The sequence below is a fragment of the Oenanthe melanoleuca genome, chromosome 2 (genome assembly GCF_029582105.1).
Source record: "Oenanthe melanoleuca isolate GR-GAL-2019-014 chromosome 2, OMel1.0, whole genome shotgun sequence".
Lineage (NCBI taxonomy): Eukaryota > Metazoa > Chordata > Aves > Passeriformes > Muscicapidae > Oenanthe > Oenanthe melanoleuca.
The window spans coordinates 101,823,450-101,848,309 of record NC_079335.1 but is presented as its reverse complement, the minus strand read 5'-3'; the positions used below and the strand labels follow the sequence as shown (position 1 = coordinate 101,848,309).

The following is a 24,860-nucleotide window of genomic DNA, read 5'->3' as shown; positions in this document are numbered from 1 at the left end:
AAGTATCTTGCATCGCAAGGCATTCCTCACACCTAGAGAAATTCCTCCTCCTTCATATTAATGAGAGGTAATACTGAAGAGCACATTGTATTATGATTTCTGGGTTTCTGAAACAAAGATTAAACAATTCACCTCAGCTATAATTTACCATAATGTCTTTTTAAATAATAAATTCTTAGAGTATTTGTTTCCATCAGTGTTCTAACTCCAGGTTCTAATTCCCAGCACCACCTTGCTGCAGCTACTCTGCAGGGATATTCATGAAGATGCTGGGCTCTAGTGGACCGAGCAAAGCAGAGTGGAGCAAGTGATGCTTGTCTTGGTATTTCCTGGACCTAGTTGTTTTTCACCTTTCTTCTGCAGTTTCCCTGCAACACCCGTTTCTTGTCAAAAGAGGTGGATCTAGTCTGCAGCACTGAACCCCAGACAAACCTTACACCATATGTAAGCATTTGACAAGCTGTGGGCTTCAATGAGGTTGGAGACCATGCTTCCCAAAGGTTTGGGTGAATGGTTTACTTCAGTGGCTGGTTGATTGATTTTCTGTTACATTTTCACAATGACAGTAATCATGTCTAGATCCCTTCTCTGTGGTGACCAGTGGCAAGACCCAAGAGAATGACCTGAAGTTGTGTTAGAGGAGGTTTAGGTTAGATATAAAAAAAAAATTCTTTATCCAGAGTGTGGGGTTTGGGCGCTGGAACAGGCTCTCCAGGGAAGTGGTCACAGCACCAAGGCTGACAGAGTTCAAGAAGCATTTGACAATGCTCTTGGGCACGTGTGACTCGTTGCAGGGCCGGGAGTTGGGCTCAGTGATCCTTGAAGGGTCCTTTCCAACTCATAATTATCTGTGATTCTGTGTTTTTCTGGTGCTAATGCCTGCAAAGATAAGGACTGTGCTATAACAAGACACAAGTGGAATCCGGGCGAACGACAGTTAACCAGCGTCTCTGCTCGTTCCGGCGGCTCCACTATAACTTCGGGGTGTTGATGCTCAAAGACAAGAGCCTTACCCTATGGGCCACGCCCGTTACCTCCGCTGGGGCTCTGCCCCCAGCGCCTCCTATCCCCCGAGCTCTCGCATCACGGGCGGGTAGGGTGGCCCGCCCCCTGCCGCCGGCCCCGCCCCGCCCGTCCCCGCGGCCTGCGGCGCTGCTTGGTACAGCGGGGCAGTCTCCGCAGGGCTGGAGCGGCACACCGCGGTGAGCTCGCTGTTTCCTTTCTCGGAGCGAGGGGCACGCGGGGGGGAATAGGCCGAGTGGGATGCGGGACGTGTTGCTAGCAGAGGGGCGGAGGGGCCGCCGGTGCGGCCCGACCCGGCCCTCCCTTCCTTTTCCTTCCCTCCCTTCCCTTTCCCCACTTCCTTCTCTGCCGGCGCCGCCGCTTTCTCCGGAGAGGGCGTAGGTTTGTACCCCTCGGTATGCAGCCTGCTGCCCTGCTGGGGCGAAGGGGGGCAGGCAGAGGAAGAGGAGGAAGGAGGAGGAAGGAGGAGGAAGGCGATCACGTGCCGGGAGGCGGGCGGAGCGGGGCGGGGGTCCGTTTCTGGGAAGGGGATCCCGCTCCGGGAAGGGGTACCTGCGGCGCTCGGGGGATGCTCAGTGGGCAGGGCCACCTCGCCCGCATGCCCTGCACCTCTCCTTCTGCTGGCGGGCCCGGAGGAAGGTTTGCTTTTCCTCTCTCCTATCGATCCTAGCCAAGCAAATCCATCCTCGCAGATAACGGCGACATGTTTGTCCTGCTGGTAACGGTGCGAGCGAGCCGGGCCCTGCGAAAACTCGGCTTCCATCGCGGGAAAATGTTGTGCTGAGGGATAATTTTAGCATCGGACTGAATTTAGGGAGCTTCGGAGAGGCACTGCCTGCGTTAAGCATCCGAATTTAAATTGCTGAAGTGCAGTGTTTTTAATCCGTGTTGAGGGTGACGATGGTACATCTGCAGAGAGAGCTGATTAAACCCGCAACATTTGGTCTCCAGAAGCAGTTCAAGTTACTCATTGATGGAGTGCTAACAGTCAGCAGTGGTCGACTTTAACCTGGAAATTATTCACCACAAAGACTAAGCTTGTTTAAAGAGGTTGTTTGGTTGTTTTTAAATCGTGTTAGTGTGTTTAAAGGCATAAGACCATCACTGTATTTTTGCACAACGTTGTCAATACTTTTTACCGTGCGCATTTGTCATCTTGGTTTATATGATATCTACATATTATATATATTGTGTTGAATATTAATTGCTATGAAAGTTGTCATTTTGTGCTGGAAATCATAGTGTTTTGGGGCGTTGTTAGTGAATCCAACGTTTGAGAAGGCTCATTTCTATTTATAAGTCTGTAGTGGTGCTACTATTTTTAGCAGTTGTTTTTCATCAGCTTTGCAGTTTTAAGTAGGCCAGATTCAGAGTGATTTGGGTTTTGTTTGATTGTTCATGGTATTCAGGGCCAGTTGCTTTGCATAAAATGCACCAGTGATCCTCTTGTTGTGGCAAAAATCCATAATTTTAAGTATTTTTTTGTTATTCATGTGTTAGACTTTTTCAGGATAACTGTTGCTTTCTATAGAATTGGTGTCTTGAGAAATAAATATATGGCCTTTTAACAACACTGAAATTTGTGAAATACTAAACTCAGTTCAGATGGGTTAGGCATTCTTTTTGGTGCATTTGGGCTTGAGTGTGGCTGTCTTGATGCGGTCTAAATGTGGTCTAATTTTCATAAATTCTCAAGTGTTTAGCCATTATTTTTTGAAAGTGAGTTTAGCACAATTGTTCTAGGCCTTCATTCATAAGAAAGAATGTATTTAGACTTTAACATTTTGAACTTTGTCAGAGCATCTTAGCTAAATATACAGTTATAACATCTTTGTTAAAATGTTTTACCGAGCCAAACATAATTTCTAGTAAGCACAACTGATGGGTTTCACTCAGTGATTTAAGTCAGTGTGCACAATATTGCCAGTGATTTTGCAGAAGGTACTGATGACATGGTAATGGTAAATCACACTCGTAACAGCAGGGACTGGGATTTCTCATGGCAAAAGTAGGCAACAGTATCCTTCAACTCAGATGAGTCATTTTGAAGCATCACAGATTTGTTGCTTGTTAAACCTTCTCTAATTTAACTGTATGTGCTAGATATCTGTCCTTAATTTGGAATTGTTAGCAACTGTATTAAAAGACAACTTGTACATTACCTCCCTGCCTTGCTGTCTTAAATTCAGCTAGGAGTAGAAGTAAAAATGAAAAATTGAAAAAAATAATCTTAGAACCGACTATCTTCTAATGATGTTATGTTTTTCATATTAAGTTCAGCTACTCAGTTATCAGCTGAAGCCCTAAAATAGCATGACTTCGGCCATCAGGAGTTAATTTCTATCTTTCACTGACAGAAAAATTAGATAAATTATGTGGAGGTGTATTAAAAGAAGTATTTTCTTCTGAAGCTTCAGATGTAGGTCTTTGCTAGAACTTGCTGCTTGGACTAGGTAATTGTTTCCTTACGATGTCCTTTAAGAAGAAATATAGATCTGAAATGTAAAACCTGAAACTTCCTTTTTTTGAAGCACCTTCAAGAGCTGTAAAAGAGGAGTTGAGAGTGAAAAATTCTTACAAAAGTTTATCCCATTCTAAAAGGATGCCAGTTTCTTGAAATGTTGTTTTCTTTAAGAACGCTGAAGAATTTTTAGGGATTGTTTGCCTGGAATAAATTTTTGCACCATTTTGTGGAATAGTTTTTGAGGGAGTGACAGAATCCTGAGTGTTTCTTACTAATACATAAAATTCCTGAGCTATTTCAGGAAGAGTCCAACAGTTCTGTGCTAGCAAAAGAATAGCTTTTCTTGTCCAACTAGTATCTGGCTAGCAGCCTTGGGGCATATTTTTGTTGTTGATTTGGGAAAAAAACCAAGCAAACATGTAGGAGTAGTCAGTGTTATAAACCAGTATCATACTTGATGTTTGAGGCAATCAGTGAGGTATTTGATGTCTTTAAAAATTGTACTCGTACTTTAAAAAATTGTTTTGCACTTACAGAAATGCAGATGTGATAAAATAGGTATGCTTTTAATATCTAAATGGTTTCTTTTGCCCACAGTTAACTCTGAGAAACTGAATGGATATTAAGCCCTTGTTGCTTATTCGTTTCTGTTAGCTGATGTTGAGTGGGCTATAAAGTCAGCTTCAGAGAGAAGGTAACAGAAATGAAGAGTTAGTACCAGATTCTTTGGAGGTTTTTAAACTGTCTTTCTCTTATTTTTTTATCACTTCCCCATTGCGCCTGCCTCTTCCTCCCTGCTTTTGCAAGAATCATTAGCAATTTTTTTTCTTTATATTTTTTATTGCATGTAGGTATTGCTTGTGACTGGGATGTGCATGTATACATAAAACATACAAAAATACTGTATACATGTATTAATATGACTGTGGGGAGCTCACTGTTTTAAATGTTAAAATCCTGATGTATTTTCAGGTCTTTGGCAAGATTAGTCCAAAACAGTTAAACCAAAAGAAGTGGTTATGCTATTTTTATGAAAGCTATAGTTTTGGTTTGATAATTCATTAAATAAGACTTGGATGGTCTTCAAGGTCCATTCCTATCCATAGCATTCTCTGATTCTATGAAGTGAGTACTATCAGTTGGAATGTATAGGTTGTAAATGGGATTATATGTTGTCAGTTCTATAACTGGAATACTTTCTCTCTCTGTATTCTAAGGACCTAACAGTGATAATATGCACAGAATTCGGTTTTGTAGTTTGCAATGCTAAAGTATGTTGAGTGCAGCTGGGATCGGAGGCAGACCTTTGGAACATGTTATTGTGCGTCCTTTTTGTTAGTTTTTAGTATTAAAATAGAATATAATTGCATGTTAGCTCAGTTGTTTAGAGCATGGTTCTAATAATGCTAGGGCACAGGTTTGATCCCTGTATGGGCCATTCATTCTGGTTTGAGCTCATTTTAAAAGTAAAAGTCTGGGATATGAGGGGAAGTGACGATGGAGATGAAAGGAAGGAAGGACAATGTTGATGCCAAATTTACAAGCTGTTTACTCTGCCATTTTTCTCAATTCTTATCGAATAAGAAATGAAGTGTTTGGAAAAGGACAATAGTGTTTTGCAGGAAATGGCTCAGTAACAGGGATTCTTCCACTGCACGGAAAACTACTCCAAGGTTGGAGCACTTTGATTTGACTTTCTGAATCTATGAGTCTCACTCTCTGGATGGAGAAAGGTGACACTGCTGTTTCCTTGGATGCTCTACTAACCTAAAAAAAAAGTATTTTTTTTTTTCTTTCTCTTTTTCACCTTCTTTCAATGGTCTGAGAAAAATATTATTCAGTACAAATGTGTGCACCTACTCTATTACTTTTGCTAGGTCACCATTGGAGCATAGGAGATTGGGGAAACATTTTTCTCAAGGAAACTGGTAGTTTGCTGTTTTGATTTTGTTTTTACAAGGACAAGTTACCTATAGTAAGAGCTGCTACTTCGAGGTAAAGCAGATCTACTCTAGTTCTGAATACCCAGCTAAAGCCAAACTCTTTGTAAGGAGCTCCCTCCTGTGTGCTGCTAAATATTGCCCTGCCGCTCCAGTGGGAAACCTTCCCAGTCTTTAAATGTGTTACATATTTGTAACTTGTAATACCTGCTGTGTTGCCTAATTGAAAAGCTGGAGTATTGCCAAAGCACTCTACAGTATCTTCTGCTTATGTTTGGGGAGTTTTGTGGGTGTGCATCAGTTTGAATTTTTCAGTCTTACTTTGATTAAAGTGTCTGGCCCAGGTTTGGGGTTTTTTGTTGGTGTTTTGCGATATTTAAAATATCCATTCATGTTCACTAAGGAACATTTGTTTTGAGTAGAACAGTGCTTCGGTGGGTGTTTTTAAATTCATTGAAACATTAAAATGCTTCTGAGGCAATTATATGTTACAGCCAGAGACAGAATGAGTTCATCTTGGAGGGGATTTAAGTTCTCCTTCAGGTACAAGAGCAGTGACTATCACTGACTATCTGCTACCAGCAGATTTCAGGAAAATTAGTTCTTGCAGTTATATAAACAGAAGAGGGATGGGGTATGTCAGCAGAGTGGGTTTTTGTTCATTTATAGTGGAAAACTCTAAAAACTGTGTCCAGGTAATCTTTGGAGGCAGTCTCCAGCTCTTTGGGACTTTTTTTTTCTCCCCAGTTTACAATCAGCATTACTTCATCTTCATAGGTATTAGTTCTATCTGCGTTGGCTCTTAATCAGGGTGTGTGCTGGTACTATCAGAAAACACACTGAGACTATTCTGCTTATACTCCTGCAGATTAATACAGCTTCATACCAGAAACTCTCAGATTATTTGACTTCCAATATGGAGTCTTTATAGATAACTGTATATTCTGTCCAAGGGCAATTTGTGTCTATGATTAATAATGAAGTTGAGCTTCAGGATGGTTACAGAACAAACAATGGTTCAAGACCATTTTCCTTTAGATGTGTAAAATTGTCTGAAACTATTTTTAAGTATAACTTAAATATTTGAATATGTTACAATACAAATTACTGTATTAAGCTCTGTTTTTATGAGAAATTTTGAGTTTATCTGTGCCATGTAGTGTGGCCCTACAGAATAGCAGGTAGCGTAAGCAGCAATGTCAGCCCTTTTACCAGAAAACAACTCATTTGGTAAAGAACTGTAAAGAACTGGTGTGTTTTGTCTCCCTATGAGAAACGTTTTTAGCAAGGAAATGCTGGTGATTTTTTTGGTGGGGAGGGTTGGGGTTGTTTTTGTTTTTTGTTTTTAGTTATGGGTAAAAATTGCTGCTCTTTCAGTGTCAGCTTTCCTAGTACCCTGTTGTTTTCACAATACTTGAGCATCTTGACCACTATATTGGCCACATCATCCTATTTTACTCATTGGAAAGAAGAAATATTTTCAGATTTTTTTTAACATACACAGAAAAGCTGTTTATGGTGGGAATTTTTGGGCCATATTTAGTGTTGTCAGGACACAGTAAGTATTCTAGGTATTCAGTATGTTCAAACAGCAGTTGTGACATAATGTTACATTGTGTGCCTAGTTACTTTATGCAAATATAATTTCTCTAATGTTTTAAATTAAATTTGCATTGCCTTTACAAATTGCCTCCATGTGACATTTAGGTTTAGATTTTGCTGATAGCCTTTGAGGAAGCTTTTTTTTTTTTTTTAAATTTTTTAAAATTTTTTTTAAAACTCATGTCTGTTATCTGTTCTCAGTTAAATTCTGCTGTGTGTTTTTTTTCCCTTGGGAAGAAAAATGTATCATACATGGTGCTGTTGCTCATGTATGATGCAGTAATATAGTAAACAAAAATAATTTAAACCAAGGACAATAAACTGGAAGAACAGGGGTAGAAGAAGGATAGAAAAGAGAAGTAGCATTCTGATGTTGCATCTCTAAGATATGTGTAAAATTGACATATGCAGTGTGTGCCATCTGCTTCTGGCAGTATGAATGAAAATAATGACATTAATTGTAAATGCGGTTTGAAATCATGGGCAAGCTCTCGCCATGTATTGCTAAAATCTAATAAAGACTTTGAGGGCAGGGAAGGACTGCAGTCCTAAGCTTGATAATTTTAATTCCTTTACTTTTTGCTTATTATACTAGTTAATAATTTTGATAAGTGTAAAATCTGTATTTCAGTAGAAAGTTTGAGAATTTAATTCTCTGTTTGAAAGCTTGAGTTATGACTATAACAATTAAGTGTTTGAAAAATAAAAAAGGCAAAACACACCTTTAATTTAAATAGGTACAAGCTTCAGGGACTTTCTTTCCAGGAAAAATATGCTGCTGTTGTCTATAACTTTGAATAGGTCAGCACAGAAAACTTAACTAAATGTTTTAGTGGTAGTTGAGTGAATATATGCAGTTATGAAGAAAACAAAAAAAAATACCCCTCCATTAAAATCTTTCATCTTTTGAAATCAGGGGGAAGCAGAAGAAGGTAAGTCACAAATATACTAATGTGGATTCTTATTTCAGAAGTTTTATTTCCCTCTTAAATGTTTTGACACTTCAATAAGCTTGTAGATTCTGTCATTTCACCTGCGTAATAGTTTTCCTGGATTTTATTAAGATGTTTGATACTGTACTTCCCAGCATCCTTCTGGACAAATCTGACTGTGAAGTGAGCAGGTAGATGGTGTGCTGAGAGAACTGGCTAAAGGACAGGGCTCAAAGGGTTGTAGAGAATGGGGCTATACCTGGCTGGAGACCAGTCACCAGTGGTGTTCCTCAGGGCTCAATCCCGAGGCCAGTTCTGCTCAACGTTTTTATCAGTGATGTGGAGGTAGGAGTCAAATGCACTATTAGCAAGTTTGCTGATAGTGCTAAAGTGGAAGGTGCTGTTGACATATTCTCAAGGGACAAGAGCATGAAACTGAACAAGAACAAATGCCCGACTCTGCACCTGGGATAGTACAGTACCTTCCACGAGTACAAATTTCAACAGGAGTGGTTGGGGAGTAACACCACAAAAATGGGTCTGGGCATGCTGGCTGACAGCAGGATCAAAGTCAGCAGTGGCAAGCCTTCAAATACAGCACAACCAGCTGGTCAAAACGAGTGATCATCCCACTCTCTTTAGTGCTGCTGCAGCTTCATTTTGAGTACTCTGTACACTTCTAGGCCCCAAAATTTAAAAGGTATGTAAAGGCCCTTAAATGTGTGCAAGTAGAGGGCACTGAAGCTGGTTGAAGAGCTAGAAGTAATGCCCTGTGAGAAGCCGGTGAAGACACAGGGTTCATCTAGTTTGGAGAGAAGGAGGCTGAGGGGTGACCACACTGTTCTTTGGAGCTCCCTGAGGTGGTGGAGAGGGAAGTTGCTGATCTCAGTAGTACCCAGTACCAGGGCATGTGGGAATGGCTGAAAGCTGCATCCATCAGAGCGGGGTCAGACTTGACATGAGGGAACATTTCTTTACCAAGAGTGTTATCAAATCATGGAAGAGTTTTCTTTGAAAAGGAGTTGATGCCCCAAGTCTGTCAGTATTTAAGAGGCATTTGGGCTTTACCCCTAATGCCATACTTAAACTTTTGTTCAGCCCTGAAGTGGTCAGGCTGTTGGATAAGGTGACTGCTGTCCCTTTCAACGGAATACTCTATTCTATTCTGCACTAATGATGAGTCAAATAACAATAAGACTGTTATTTGCCTGAAATGCCAGGGATTTTTTAAGCTTTGAAAACACTTTCAGAAACATATAACTCAAGAGGTATACTGGAAGCAGGATTTTATTTTTCTGACTCTTTCAGAACAGATGTTCATAAGCATTATCATGATGTACAGATGTAGCCAGGAGCAGGTTAATGCAATCCTCACTATAGCTTGAAAAAACATCACTTGAACTCTGGCAAAGAAAAGTCAGAGAGCTACAGAACATTGCAAATCCCCTACATCATGTAGAGAGCCATCTGCTATTGGGACTGTGTGGGGTAAACAGATTCTTGTCTCTTGAGGCAAGGAGTTAATGGCGCGGTTTGTATCCAACACAGTTGCTATGAACTCCACCTCTCCAGGCAAGTTTGCCCATAGAGTTTCTTGGAATATTCTGAATTATGGGCTGACTCTCCCAGTGAGTGTCCTGCACCCAGGCTCTGCAGAAAATAAACATGCTGGTCTCTAAACATCACTTCTTCACAGGATGTGTTTGTTTTGACCACACATCCTTCCTGAACCCTGCCATATAGAATAGCCCAAACAATGGAACTGCCTGGAGCCAATAGGAGTGGTGCTAGTGGAACCCAGTCTCCTTCAAATCAGAGGCAGACACTGGATCATAGCACAGATGATACAGCAGTCTTGAAAATATTTTACTGATATTGTAAAAACACCCTGAAAATTATCTAAAATAATAACCTTTACCAGAAACAGGAAAGTTGATAACTGACTGATGCACTAAGAGTCTTTCTAGGAAAAAAACTCTCAAAAGTTGTAAGAATGTGATTTCTCTCTTTACTTGATAAGGAATTTTTTCCTGACTGAATTTTCATTTTGGCTTTCAAAAATGCAAACCCCAAACATTCTCACACCTGATTTTTTTTTTTTTCCCAGATTCTAAATTATTTTGGTTTCAGAAAGAACAATAATCATGTCATCTATCACTTCGGATGCAAAAATTCAAGTTATGTGGCAGCATAAATTCAGGCCAAGCAGTTCTTGCTTCCTGAAGAGCAAGAATAAAGATCAGTAACAGTTACATGCAAAAGAATTGTGTGGTATTTTCAAAAGTGTGACACATCTCAATGGCAAACACCCCTTTTCTGCCTTCCTAAACTTGTTCCACCACTTAGTTTCTTGCCCAGAGATGCGTGAAAAGCATTCCTGTGCTTGTATGCCTACGTGGAGTGCTGAGAAGTGGCAGCTACTCATGGGGCTGCAAGTCTGGAGTCCTTCCAAGCAAGAGCCCCTGGAGAAATGGAGTCAATGGAAGATCAGAGCTCACTTCCCCCTGCAAACTCGTAAAGGGTGAGAGAGATGGGGCATGATTGGTGCTTTGGAAGTGCAAGTGGAGAGAAATATTGTTGCTGGTAATGCTGAGATGGGTAGGAAAGTGTCTGGTCAAGTCAGACCAGACCATCCAACACCGAAAGGGAAGTGCTGCTTTTTAATAGTCCCCACATGCCTGTAAGACAGCTGCCAAGAAGGATTTAAGACTTTTTTTGTGCACCCACCTGAAACCATCTGAGAATGTCGGTGGAATGAAATGACTGAATATGTCATTCAGGTACAAAGGAACTTTTATTTAATGAAAGAAACTATGGCAAAGAATCTTTAGCACGTGATTAATCAGTTTGTACATCTGTTGCAATCGGTGCAGAATGCTGCCATGTTTTTTGGTGAGAGTTCATTGCTCTCACGTCACATCTTTTAAGTGCAGGTTTATTGCTCCCACATTACATCTTGTGGGGATTTTTTCCTTTTCCTGAATGAAGCAGAGACAGGACTTCTGAGTTGCTTTAGAAAGTGTGGTTTAGTTTTCTTCTACATAGGCAGAAAGGGTAAGTTTGTCTTACAGATGTTCACAGAATGGCTCAGAAGTCACAAGACTTATGGTTACAAGGTCTTTTAATGATTTATTAACCAATAAAACACTACCAACAAAGGTATTTACATTATAAAACCAATACTAAGAAATTGTGTCTAATTGCAGTATGACCTTTCTTAGCCAATCCTGTTCGGACACATAAACTTAGATTGCTGCACTCTAAAACTTCTTGTTATCTTTATTTTTTTCTTACACTGTAAAGCTAAACCTATCTCTACTTAACTGTGTTTAAGTTTAAACTTTGGCTTACAGGCCCAAAGTTCTGAGAATTCCTTACGTTTTGAATTCCAACACTGCCAAGCTGTGTCCATTTAAAGAATCACAACATTTTGATGCTTAGAGTGATGATAGAGGCTGTGCCATGTGTCCAAACGTGGATCTAATGGATGAGCAGGCAGAACAAGACCAGGGACAAATTCCCTTACTGTGAGTATCCTCTGTCTAGAGGGCTTTGAGGCATAAAACAGTCTGTCAGTAGCAAGGATTTCAGAATCCATGGAATTTATAAGCTGAATCTTTTATAAGCTGAAATGTTTTGAGTCATGCTTGACAACAAACTAGTAGCCAGTGCATTTTAAGACCATACTTTTCTCTTTGCAGAGGGCCCCACAAGGCAAATGGATGCTGAACTAGCACATTCTGAAACAATTCATTCTGGCTGTGCTAATTGCATTCCCATATTGTGCTGTATCTAGCAATAATCCAGACTGGAAGTAACAACTTCCTGTATAACTGGCACTGAGTGCCCCATCAAAACAAAATAAATATTTTAGCCAATGTAGATGAAATTTTTTTTGGAGGTTCAGGTGTTACTTGTCTTTTTCATTTCTTTTTATTTTGAAGTATGGCCATTGGTAGTGGCCTGATGTGAGGTTTAGATCTCATCCCAAACACTTTCCTATGGGCTGCTGTTACATATATAGGCACTTTAGCATGAGGGTTTTCAGTACAAAGCCAGTGCTGTTTACAGCAGTGGAGTGCAGCGACTCTGCTCACGCCCTTGGGTTCAGGTGGCCCAAAGTTCACTGCAGTGCTCAAGGCATACTAAACATGCTACATATGTCACCCTCCTCTACAGCCCTTTGCTGGCCATGTTTCAGGCAGCTGCTGTGGAAACAGAAGATTTAAAGGTGCATTGTGCTTGTCCATGCTTGCCTGGTGCTTTGAATTCTCTAAAGGCTGTTTTGTGTGACTTGATCTAGGCATTAATCATCCCTTGCTGCCTATGTCTTCCTCAGCTGTGACGTGTGTGCTCTGGCAGCTCCCCACACCACCTTTACTCTTCCCCTGTCCTTGTATCCTCCCTTGTGTTTGCTGAGTGTTACAAATCCTCTGTTGGGCTTTCATTGACTGTTCTTGCGGCCTTGGAGTTGAAATGCTGCTGAAAGGAGTGGGAAGAATTTCTCTATCTCTTGCCATTTACTGAAAGACAATCCACCCAGGAGGAGGCAAAGTTTTGTTCTTGAATTTCAAAAAGCTATTCTCCCAGCATTATAAAAACTTGTATGATGTGGTTTGTACTGCAGGATGTATAGCTTAATCATCTAAGCATTTTACACAAAATTAAATTTTCTGTGTGTTTCCATGAAACTTTTGTGACTTCTGAGTCCACCCTTTCTGGAAGTTTTAATTGGACAAATGTTCTCTCAGAGGATTTGCGTGAATCATGCATCAAACTGCTCCAGTTTTATAGGAAATTTGTCTTGGTTTGAAATATTTGCCAAGAAAGGCAGGAGCCTCTCCCTGAGATGGAGATTTTTAGGCAAAGATATGGAGTTTTTACTGGTGTGTGTATATATATGTGTGTGTGTATGTATGTATATATAACAAGGAAACAAAACATCAACAACTAGGAAATTAACAACAGAACAGGAACCCAGTAACGGCTCTTTCGGCTGTGGATGCCTTTTCCTTATGGGGCAGTTACCGTCCTAGGTGGCAGGCAGCGCCGGCCAGCTCCCGGTGAGCAGGGGGAGGTGCGGTGATCCCGCGTGGCTGGAGGGGGGCTGGCGGGGATGGCATCTGTGTCCCGAATGGGAAGGGTGGAGGAGAGACATCGCTTATGGATCTTGGTGCAATGTCGGTGCTCTAACAGGATGCGTGGAGGTGGAGGTGGGAGGGCGTGTGAGCAGGGTGGTTGCGGGATCTCACAGCCGAGGAAAGCAGCTCCCGGCGTCGTGTGTCAGGGCAAGGTTTTCCACCGACCGTCTTTTTCTGAACTAAACGAGCGAGAGAGAGCAGAGAGAGAGTGCAGCTATCCCCCACCTCCTTTACCTGTCCCCCTCCCCCGTCAGTAGCCATCCGTGCTAGGGTGTAGCCAACAAGTTTCTTAGCATTACAATGGGAAAAGTTCCACAGAGAAAAAAGGGAAAAAAACAACCCCCAACAAAACTCAACCTAAAAATTCTTTTAAAAGCCTTGTAATCAGAATAGATTTAGGGTAATTGTATTACCTTTAACCACTAGTTACATACACTTTTTTCATGGAGAAACTGGCAATTTAAGTTGTTATAGCAGCTAAATTTGCAGAGCAAATAGCAATGTGTATGCTTTATAGAATGATTACTACACTATTCAGGGGTTTTAATAGACTTTTAATCTTTTGTGTCAGCTCTTGGATGTGCTATTAGCAAATACTGCCATTTTTCAGGAACTGTATGTGGAACTTCCTTTAAGTTGTCCTCCTATTTATTGAAAGCATTTAAATCAGTATTGAAAACCTTAAAGGATGCACAGCACCATACTTTTAATTAATTCTATTCAATGATCTCACTCTAACAGCATGGAGAAATGATCCTTCTAAATCTGGACTGTGCTTCCTTATTTCAAATGGCCTAATTGAACATTAATTCTCTTGCTTCACAAATCCTCTGAGAGAGGAAGAGGAATTTGATACTGTGTTATAAACAATTCCTAGGGCCTACTTGCCTAATTCTCTTAGTCATCAGTTTAGCAAAAAGAGAACTGACATTGTAAGATGAAAATATCTCTTGGAATTATGGGGGTTTGGTGACTAATGTGGTTTGGTTTTGTTTGTTTGTTTAGTAATTCTTCCTGTATGGATCAACCTTCTAGTGATGGTGAAACTGGAAGAAGACTACTCTAAGCAAACACAGGATGAATCGGGTCCCAGCTGATGCAGAAAATGCTCACAGTAGCAGTGTGGAATCTTGTTCCTCCTTGCGGGATGTCCACTCCATCAACCCAACGCAGCTGATCGCAAGGATTGAGTCATATGAAGGCAGGGAGAAGAAAGGCATATCAGATGTCAGAAGGACTTTCTGTTTGTTTGTTACATTCGATCTCTTATTCATAACCTTACTGTGGATAATAGAATTAAATGTGAGTTGTCTTTCCAGTACCTACCCTTAGACGTCATATTAACTTTGTTAATATATTTTATTTTTTATTAATATATTAAGTTTGTTAACTTCAGAGATGGTTAATAAGTTGCTTCTTTCTATCCAAAATTATATGTATCCATATAAGTTTAAACAGCTTCTTACTTTAAGCTTCCATGAACACAGTACTACTCAACTGCATCTACTTTTCTTCATTAGGATATGTGTTTATCTTCTTATTATGAAACCTTTAGACATTCCTGTAGTCTGTGAACCATGCTGAAAAAAACCCAAAAACTTTGGAAATCCAGTGTAGTCTTCAGGCATCAAATAAGCAAAAATGTTACTGTATGTCTTTGAATCTGGCAAGAAGTGTGAATTTTAACAGGATTTGAGACTCTGCAGTCTGAGTAACTTTTAAGTCAATGATATTTCACTGAGGTCTTAGTCCCTGAAAGGACTTCTAATGGCCATAATTTTTATTTTGTTGTGATATATTTTCTTTGATGTAAACGTGCTGCGTTATACATTATGGATGGCGGGGAGTATTTAAACAACATAAACTCCCAAAGTTGCCACCTTTTTACTCCAGCATTTGTTATCTGGAAAATGAGGCTGCTCTCCTAAAATTTCCAGAAGGCAACATAATAGCTAGCATCCTAGTTCTTGAGCTGGGTTTTAAGCTATAATCTAGTTTGCATTTAAGAAAGGACACACTAGGGAAGAATCCCTTTTCTAGAAAGAAAGATCTTGAGTAAATATTTTTTATCAGCATTTCTTTATTAGATAAATAGCCTTGGTTATTAATTTACGTTATGAAGCTTCAGGAGCCGACTTTTCAATAGTTCATTGATACAGTAAAGAATACTCATTCTGATTTAATTTGAGAAAGCAGATTTTGCTTGCCTGAATGATGAAATTATGGGACTACACTTTCTGTGTTCTCTCTAGGTGGAAAAATGTTGTAGCATAGTGTTCTGGTTCAGTTCTGTATTTTTAGGCCAGTTTTTCAACAGCTTGTAGACTTAGAGGAACAGAGTGGGTTTATATCTCTTGTTGAGGTTTCAGAGTACAGATTCTCACATTAGAGCTCTCAGAACATCAAAGACTCTGAATAGAAAATGCTACCAACTCATGATGTTTCATTACGAATGCTACAGCATCAACGGACTTCAAGACCACAGTTTTCTTTGTAAAATGCTGTATTTTCAGGACAACATATTGTGAACTGGTGACCTGTACTGCCACATGTCAGCAAGAGTAAAAGCCAGGTTTTTGTCATTAGAAAATTAGAAATGATATTAGAAGCTAAAATTTGCTGTCTGGGATCTGACATCTGCTTAGATTTTTTGTTCTGTTTTTCTTTTAATTGCTTTGTTTGCTGGGAAGTAAAATAGCATTGTGTTAGGACTGTATGTTATTGGTAATGAGTCAGAATTGCTATGAGAGTTCCTGTAAACATTGTTTTCACTTTGTTGCTATTATCCAGTTTCCTTAAGTGCAGTGCTGTTTATTGTTAAATGTTTCAGGGAGTAGCTCCATGGCATTTTGAGCAAAAATCAAGTCTTCCATGATTCTGTGTTTATCCTTACGTTAACATGGTGGTGCTCACACAGCTGCACAGTGATTAACAGCCTGCTAGGGGGAAAGTTGATCGTCCTTATTTATGCTGGAAACAAATAATCACACTTGATGCAGTAGAGCAACCAAGGGAAAACCGTATTTAGTAAGTGGTTTGTTAGGTAGCCATAGAGGAGAGGGAGAGGAGAAGGAATAGAAGAAATTCAGAGTTGAGGGACTAGTCTCGGGAAACACTATCCAGCACTATAGGTGGAAAAGTGTGGAAGTGTGTAGACTGCATTGCTTTGAGATAGTGAGCATATGTTGTTGGCATGCTTTGGTAGCACCTTTCCTTACGAAGATGACAGTAGTCAAATTCAGTATTAAAGCCTTCTGTTGGTGTTGCTTTATGTAACTATTTCATGCAGTGCTTAAATAAGGAAGTTCATATCAAAAACAATAGGAAATGGACACTGGGGTTTTTCATTTTCAGCTAAGATAGATACTTCTCTCATTCTCTGAGCCAACACACTTTATATTATTTTCTTACAAGGCCAGTTTGAACAGTAGAATCCTTCCACTGAAAGAAACATAGTGGCTAAGGAAGGTGTAATTTTGAATCTCATCAGCAAATGGAAGAATTAAACTTGAATGTTAGTTATTTGTGCGAGATTAGTCTAATAGTTGCAGCTTCTGCTTTTTTACTGTGGATCTTTTGGCTCAGCTTTCCGAAAAATTGTGTGAGGGCTGATAAGGAAGAGATCTGAAGTATGAATTCAGTTTCTGTTCTATTTCTTATTTGTTAACATGTGACTAACTAGAACTGGGTTATGGCTGGCTTTTTGATCAGCTGTTTTGATCCTCCTTTTAAGAGGTAAAATTGTGAGTTTGTGTAATAGATCTTAACGTTTGATAATTTATTCCTCCCTCAATTTGTTTGCTTTTATTTTGAGACAGCCTGAAATGTAGATTACCTTGGCCAGATGATAATCCTGGATGTTTTCACTTTGAAAAGTTTATGCAATCTTGAAAAACAAAGAACAACAGTAGTCTTGACATTATCAGTCTTGCCAGACAGCTTTTCTGTATTTAGTTTAATGATCTTTTTGTGTATCAGCAGGGAATTACTAGTTTTGCTCTTCATATTTGAGTGTATTTTGTTTTTGAAGCTGTGTGTGTTGTTGTTCCTTTGTAGGTAAAAGGAGGCATTGAGACTACCTTAGAGAAAGAAGTCCTACATTATGACTACTCTTCTTCATATTTTGATATATTTGTAAGTGTTCTTAAAAAAAGAAAAAGGAACATCAAGAGTATAGTTTTCCCAGTCCTCATTCCACAGATGTTTCCTAGTTTGAGTCTTTTGAAAGGGTTGATCTTTTCTTGATAATTTAAACCAGAAGAGCCAAGTTTCACCCATCTAAGGGTTGCCCAGTCCTGCTCTGGCAGGAGGCTCATGGATGGAAATACTTAGGATCAATTGATTTGCATCCTTAGCTTTGGGGTGCATGGAAAAACCGATAGAAAACCAACTCAAAACTTTGATGTGATTTAAGGTAATTCATTAAGAGGACAAGATACATAGCTCTTCAACTCTAAAATAATTTTGATTAAACCAATGTTTTTGTCCTTCCTTGGGCATAAGGTGGCTGCAATGAGGAGAGACTTGTTCCCAGGGTGGCCTGCACAGGGCAGGTTTTTCAGAGTTCTCTGTTTTATAACTCAAACAGTAAAAAGAGCTGACTTGGAGTATGATTCTCCTTTACTATGTTTAAGTACCTTAGGCACATAAGAGGAAATCTATTGCATTAGGAAATTTCTTTCTTTAAGCAAAGCTGTAGCTCTGTAATTGCAATGCATTTTGCATTGCACATCCCAAGTAAAAGCTGTTTCTTTACATTTCTTCTAAAGGCATGATTGTTAATTCTACCAGATCTTGTTTGCCTAGCAGAGGTGACTTGGTTTGGTATCAGTCATTCTATACTGATGACCATATCCAGAATCTCTCTTTGAAACTGGTATGAAAACCCATCCTTACTTCTGCATTGGACATCTGCTGTGTCAAATTAACTTACGTACTGGATTCAAACATTTATAAGCTAGCAAGCTGTGCTCCTTCTCCCTTTCTCATTGTTTTGCTAGCAGGTTCTCCATGATATACCATACTGCACAAGGCAAAAAATGTTATCTGTAAATGTTGATGCTCTGGAAATTGCTTTATCCTGTAGGTGAAACGAGGATAAAGAACATGTAATGCAAAATACTAGACATGTATTCTCTGAGAAAGGACTACAGCTTTAAATTTTGCAAAATTTTTTGTGGGTTTTTATAGGATTTCCTCTGTTTCTACTATACATTTGCATAAGATTAAATAGATTTATCATACCTCTGCCCATAGCTGTCTTTGATTTCTCTTCATTTTTAAGCATTGGTTTCACACTTTTTCGATTCTGAACACATCTTTTAAAACAAGTTGGAGACAACCTACTATCAAAAAATAAACAGGGAAGTTGAAGCTTGGGGTCCCTGATTCAGAGATCTCATCTGTCTGCTACTGATTTAATTTTCTGGCCTACAAATACCATAACTTATTTTTTTCTACTGCCAAACAGAATGACTTGCTATTGTTGGCAGCTACATAAAGAATAATTGTGGTGAACATTGTTGCAATGTTAATATTACACTAAATACTAGGAGTATAGTAGCACAGTGCTAAGATCATTGAGATGCACAGTGATGTTCAAGGTATTTGCTGGATTAACCTCACCAGATGTAACTGTTTAGATTCCAGTCAGGTAAAATGATCATTAACACACTTTGCATAGCTTTCTTATGTTTCTTATGTTTCTAACTTATTTGTGGAATGGCACATGCTTGCATATTTGAGACTGTGTAGGCATGTGGATGTTGCCATTTGCTTTACAAATGGGAAATTACCTTCTATTTCTGTTTTATAAGGGCACATTCAAATTTGTTTCTTGGTAGGAGGACTTAGACTGTCCTGTTTTAAGTTTATAAGTAGTTAGTATTTTCAGTGAGCTAAGAATATTGTGGTTCTTCTGTGTTCTGAATTAACCAACTAGTATTTTTTCCTCTCTCTATAGCTACTGGCAGTCTTTCGGTTTAAGGTGTTAATACTTGCATATGCAATGTGCAGACTACGCCATTGGTGGGCAATAGCTGTGAGTAGTAGCCAAGCATAATGGAGTTTTTCCTGAATGGATCAAGCAGACAAAATTTAAATGCCTCTTAATGCTTGTATGTTAAGAATTGTCTTGATGGTGTATATCTAAAAATTTGTTGTACAGTAACAAATTAAAAACTTGTTTTCTGGAAGATTTTCAGCCTAAAGGCAAGAATTTATTTGCGCAGTGGGGGTGGTTCTTATTAGGTATCATGTTAATGCAAATGGAAGATTTATTTTTAATTCAGTATGGATGACTAGTCATAACTGCTTGTTACCTCTGAGACTTGTTAATTTATGTTGGAAATATTTTTGCATTTGTAATAGTGGACCTTCTTCAAAAACAAGAATTGGCATTATTGTGCCAGAGATCCAGGTGTCCATTGAGTCACACATTCTTACTTTAAAAAGTTTTAGGTGTGACCCATTGAACACTAGCAGTTGTATTACTTCATACTCCAATATTACAGGTTAAATATGTATCCCTTCTTTAAAAGGAAGTTCTCAAGAACCGTAGGCATCCACATTTGGATTGAAGTGGATTGGAACCAGTATCTTTATTGCAACTGTGTAGTGTGGATGACAAAGAATGCAAAATTTGGTGAAAAATTCATGCTTCTACCAGTCAATACTGGAGGTTGTAATACAACAGGTCTATTGCTGTCTTAGTGCTTTGTAAATCAGACCTTTTTTTTTTTCCTTTACGCTGTGGTAGGTGCATGTAGAACATGTTCATGTCTAACTTTCTTCAAGTGAGTAGCATGCAGTTTGCTAAGTACTCTGAGACTATGTGCCATGATTTTTATAGATTGTGCTACTAGCATGGCACAAACACATACATAATAGTAGCCACTGCTCTAATTGTGCTTATATTTAAATGCATGCGTCTTAAAAGTTCTTGCTCTTAGTTGTGTAGCTTTAGAGTATTTCTTAACCCACCAACTTGATGCCTTTGTGAAATGGTGAGAGTGAACCCATCATGGTAATGAGTAATTAGATATATAATGCTTCAGTGAAGATTTTGCCAAAGCCTGGAATCTTATCATCCTACCTGTGCTTGACAGAAGTTGGTTCTGTTGTTTTTTAAAGAATTGCTGGATCCAAATGCAGTAGAAGGTATAGAGGCCTTGCTTATGGGAACAATACTTGTTCATTGATTTTTTTTTTGAGGTGGGAGGTTTAGATATTTTACCCAGCATGCCAATTTTAAAAATATATCAGGGAGTATCAAATCTTCAAAAAAATAAATTTTTTAAAATACCACTTAATTAATTAAAATATTTATTCCAATTTACTCACACAAAGATGTTTTGTTTGAAATGGATATTTTGACTTGGACAGTAGTGAAAAGCATTTAGAACGATTGCTGTTTTCTTTTTTTCCCAAATACATAAATAGGTGGTTTTTTAAGGGACTTGATGGATAAAGTACACTATCTTCATTATATAGTGTGATCACAATTTATGTAACTCAGGCAGTTTAACAATTTACATAACTCAGGCAGTTTAGATTCTACACAAATGCTATGTGGAAATCAATGTTTGGAGACGTTTGTATTAAAAGTTCTCTCTTATAAGGTTTTTTTAATAACACTTTAAGTTAATTGTATCATGTTTGTTACATTTTATTAATCTATGTGATATTGCGGTTGTCAGTAAATATTTAAAGTTGCAACTCATAGATAATGGCAGAAATAAAAAACTAAATCCATTTATTAGTTTATTCTGTCTCTTTCAGTTTACAACAGCAGTGACCAGTGCCTTTTTATTAGCAAAAGTAATTATTTCACAGGTATATATTCTAATCAAATGTTTGTTTTACTTTGTTTTCTTAAAAACAAGATTCTTCAGAGTAATTTTTGTAATGTTTTTCTTTCTTTCTAGCTGTTCTCACAGGGTGCTTTTGGCTATGTGCTGCCCATCATATCCTTCATACTTGCCTGGATTGAAACTTGGTTCTTGGACTTTAAAGTGTTACCACAAGAAGCTGAAGAAGAAAATAGTAAGCTTGTGATATTTCCTGCAGTTGGCAACATTTGATCTCATATTAACTGGCAGAAGAATACTTCTTTCCGCTTCTCAAAATCTGAAGAGCTGTAGAAAAAATTAAATCAAATGGCATGATCTTTTCCTCTTGGGAAAGGAACATATGCTTTCAAAGAAGTGAGGTTTTAATTAATTTAGGGAGGCAAAGTTGAAAGTTAGAAGGGTCAGATCAGCAATTTTTCAAGCAGTTGGGAATGTATTTAATTTTGTATGCTTGAGATATGAAAATTTAACTGACTTGGGCTTGTAAAACGTTATTTTTTGGATAATGCATAAAGGGTCTGGCTCCTCTTTTAGGAAGAGTAGACATACTAACTAATTCAATGTCACTAACTCTTCTTTTGAGGTGGAAAGGGAAAAGCAAAGAAGTGTTGTGGAGAGTAATGCACAGGCAGAATGAGACCAGAACAAGTATGAATTTCAACCTTTGAGATGAGGCACCAGGTCATCTGACATTCAATATATTCAACTAAACGGAGGAAATCCAATGTTTCAGTGGGAAGAGAATACTGCTTGAGTGATGAGGGAAAGAAAACTTACAGATGCTTGTGAGTTTCAACATTAGGAGAGTAATTATACAGCCATCCTGTTATTTAGGCATTACTACCTGAAATATAGTCTGAAACTCTGTTGGAAAGACATGGTTATCTGTTAGGTAAATAAAAAAGCTTTACACAGGCATGGATGCCTCCATTTTCGTGTGCTCTAAATGCAGTCTTTCTACTTTGATCCTTTTCCTCTTTTTCACTGGTCTGAGAAAGAAGTTGGTTAAATGAGAACAGTGGGGTTTGCCTGAAGGAAAAGAAACTTAGAGTAACATTTTTATCTTATGAGGCGATGAGGAAATACAGCTGCATCACAGTGTTATTTAAATAGAGAAGAAATGAAACCAGTTCAGAGACTTCTGCATCTTTTCATATTAAATATTCGTAGACAAAATATTCCATACATACACATGTAAGTAGTTCATGAAGGTTGCAGAAACTGAGTATGTTGAGACAGGTCAGTGAAAACAAGCTGTTAGTGAAGGGTCACAGTGGCAAAGAGAGAAAATATTTTATTTGGTTATGCATGCAATGTCACTGATCATTAAAAATACATTTCAGAAGTTTTAGTTAGCCATTGAGTATTGATGAATTTACATATGGCAACCTAATAATGTAATTGCACATAGTAGAAGGAAAGAGTCCTTAATTCTTGTGTTCAAAATCTCTGTTTTGCTAGTGTGTGTCACCTTATCTGCCAGCATTTAAATAGAAGACATAAGTGTTAAATTAATTGTTGATGCTTTTAAAATGATATTTATTTAAAGAAATAACTGGTTAGGAATGCTAATGTAGTACATCAGTCTTCAAGATTCTTCATCAGTATTTGATCTTTAAGATTTTATGTGTTAAGATTGAGGAATTATTTTCTGGGTTTTTTTTTCTTTTAGGATTTTTGATAGCACAGGATGCTTCAGAACGAGCAACTCTTCTTCACCCAGGAGTCCTCTCTGATGGGCAGTTCTATTCTCCTCCTGAGTCTGTAGCAGGTAGTTACATTTGCTTAGTGAAAGATTTTTCATATTCACTTTACACTCCTGCATATTTCATGCCCTTCAAGAGGGGAAGGGAAAAAAGATATTTTTGTTTTTAAATGAAAACTGTATTTATCATCCTAAAATGCAAGATTCTTGTTTGTTCAGTAACTCAGTTTCGTTACTACCTACCAAATGAATTACAATACATGTGATTGGTGTATTTGAAGTCATGTTCTGACTAAAAAGAGAGGTAAATCTGAAAGAAAATGGCGCCACAACTGAAAGGAGGCAGTATGGTTTGCTTCTGCCATCAGTGATCCTTTCAGGTCCCTTCCAGCTTGAGGTGTTCTGTGTCTCTGTGATCTCTTATCTGCCAGCAATAGCATTTATGCAGCAATGCACTGTTTAATCCAGCCTAAACTTGGAGCTTTGTAGTGTCTTAGGATAGACAGCAAACCTGAAACTGCTATAAGGCAAACAAAAATTTTTATCAGAGCTGCTTTTCTTTTCTCATAACAAAACGAAAAAGCCTTCTCTCTCTAAAAAGGCTCACCTGTCTGGGTAAATCAAGTCAGTGAGTAGTGTTAAGTACATCTTAACTCTGCATATCATGTGCTTTGTCTGCTTGAGATATGAGTCGATTAAATAAAAAATAAATGTAAATACTGCAAGATTCAAGAATGCGTCTCAAGCATTTCAAGGAAATAAGTAATTTCATAATGGATCTAATAAATTCGAGTTACCTGAGAATGCAGTGGGAACCCTCAAATCCTGTATCTGTCTTTTTCCCCTAAAATGTAAACCTCCTCTGCAAAGCTGTGCTATATGGTGCAGTATAATTAAAATAATATCTGCTAATTGCTACAGATAAGTTTGTCTATCTTGCATTATAGAATTATACATGTTAGTGATATTTTTAATTTTAATGTCTATCTGGTTTCTCTTTGCTGAGCATCTTGGCTTAGTGAATGACTTCGAGCTCTGTCTAGGGGTCACAGAGCATTAGTGTCGAGTATAACCAATGATTCAAGGTGAAAATTGATTTTAGCTAAAACTGTGGGTCTATTTGAGGAATAATGGAAGTGTTGTACTGGAATCAGCTGTTCAACCTGGGTTTTGTGGGGTTTTTTTAGCAACTGAATACAGAGTGCGAGAGGAAGGGTAACTGGAGCTAACATGCTTTTCTAGACATTGTGACTGGGTTGGTGTTTCTTGTGCAGTGAGGTGTTGCGGATGCATATGTCGACTAAAGGTGTGCCATTCCTTTCAGCTTGCCCAGTGGGATTCAGTAACAGCTCAGGTGCTTTTCTCCAGGTCTGCCATGACTGCCAAGTACATTTTAAGCACCCTTTATGAGTGTGAGATACAAAAGAAATAGACAGATTAATATATTTGAGCTAACACACTCTGGTAGTCACAACTGGAAACTGCTGGAAAATGTAGAGTAAAAATAGCTCATAATTAAAATTTTTCTTCAAAAATCTGCATTTCTTTCTGAGAAGACAAGCTATGGATTGTTCTAAGAGCAATTTTTGGTCATTTTGCCATACATATTGATTTTACAAGTATTTAGAGATAAACTATCCCCTGTGATCATGCAGCAGGGAATAAACCACTCTGCTGATATGGTAACATTTCTTAAAAAAAATCTTTGCTTTTAGGAGGTGACATTTAAAATGAGCTTAGTTGGAATTTTCAGCATATTTGTCTCTTTTTGTCTTTCTTGAAGCTACACCTTTCTGAGGACATACTGTGGAGCCGCTTCTTTATATGAGGTGATGCTTCATCTTTGACATTGGTTACTTGGTAACCAAGTCTAATCTGGAGGTAGCAAGTGGAAAATCAGCCTGGAAAGAGTAAATTTATTCAGTTTCTGTACAATTTGATGTTCAAAATGTGGCAGATATGCTATTCCAAGAAATTAAACACATTCAGACTAATTTGTCAAAAAAAAAGAAAGCTTAACACTTTTGTGTCTTTTAACTCCTCTCTCATCTACAGCATTCCTGTCTTCTTTTTCAGGTTCTGATGAAGACTCTGAAGAAAAACAAGACAGTGAAAAACCGATTGTATAGCAAATAAGAAAAACCAGGTAAGTTCCTTTGCATAGAACCTGAATATTCCAAAGATGTTTTTTCTTTCTAGTTCC

General features: G+C 38.5%; 1 protein-coding gene across 11 annotated transcripts; it reads left to right on the top strand.

Annotated features, from left to right (window-relative positions):
• The first annotated feature begins 1,112 nt into the window (after positions 1-1,112).
• STARD3NL (STARD3 N-terminal like) lies at positions 1,113-24,803 on the top strand. 11 transcript variants are annotated; one of them, XM_056483174.1, is made up of 9 exons: positions 1,124-1,202; positions 1,716-1,926; positions 14,108-14,404; positions 17,159-17,236; positions 19,065-19,142; positions 20,882-20,935; positions 21,028-21,145; positions 22,625-22,723; positions 24,734-24,803. In XM_056483174.1, exons 3-9 carry the CDS (start codon positions 14,180-14,182, stop codon positions 24,784-24,786), a joined length of 705 nt encoding a protein of 234 aa, XP_056339149.1. In that variant the 5' UTR covers positions 1,124-1,202; positions 1,716-1,926; positions 14,108-14,179; the 3' UTR covers positions 24,787-24,803. The 11 variants fall into 11 exon arrangements, with proteins under 11 accessions (XP_056339147.1, XP_056339154.1, XP_056339152.1 ...); XM_056483173.1 differs by having other exon boundaries at positions 1,134-1,202; positions 1,694-1,926; XM_056483172.1 differs by lacking the exon at positions 1,716-1,926 and having other exon boundaries at positions 1,113-1,202.
• The last annotated feature ends 57 nt before the right edge of the window (positions 24,804-24,860 follow it).

Coding starts and splice junctions, on each gene's coding strand:
- STARD3NL (XM_056483172.1), top strand. CDS start 14,180: ATGAATCGGGTCCCAGCTGATGCAGAAAATGCTCACAGTAGCAGTGTG. Junction 20,936..21,027: donor CAAAAGTAATTATTTCACAG/GTATATATTCTA, acceptor CTTTCTTTCTAG/CTGTTCTCACAGGGTGCTTT. Junction 21,146..22,624: donor AGAAGCTGAAGAAGAAAATA/GTAAGCTTGTGA, acceptor TTTTTCTTTTAG/GATTTTTGATAGCACAGGAT.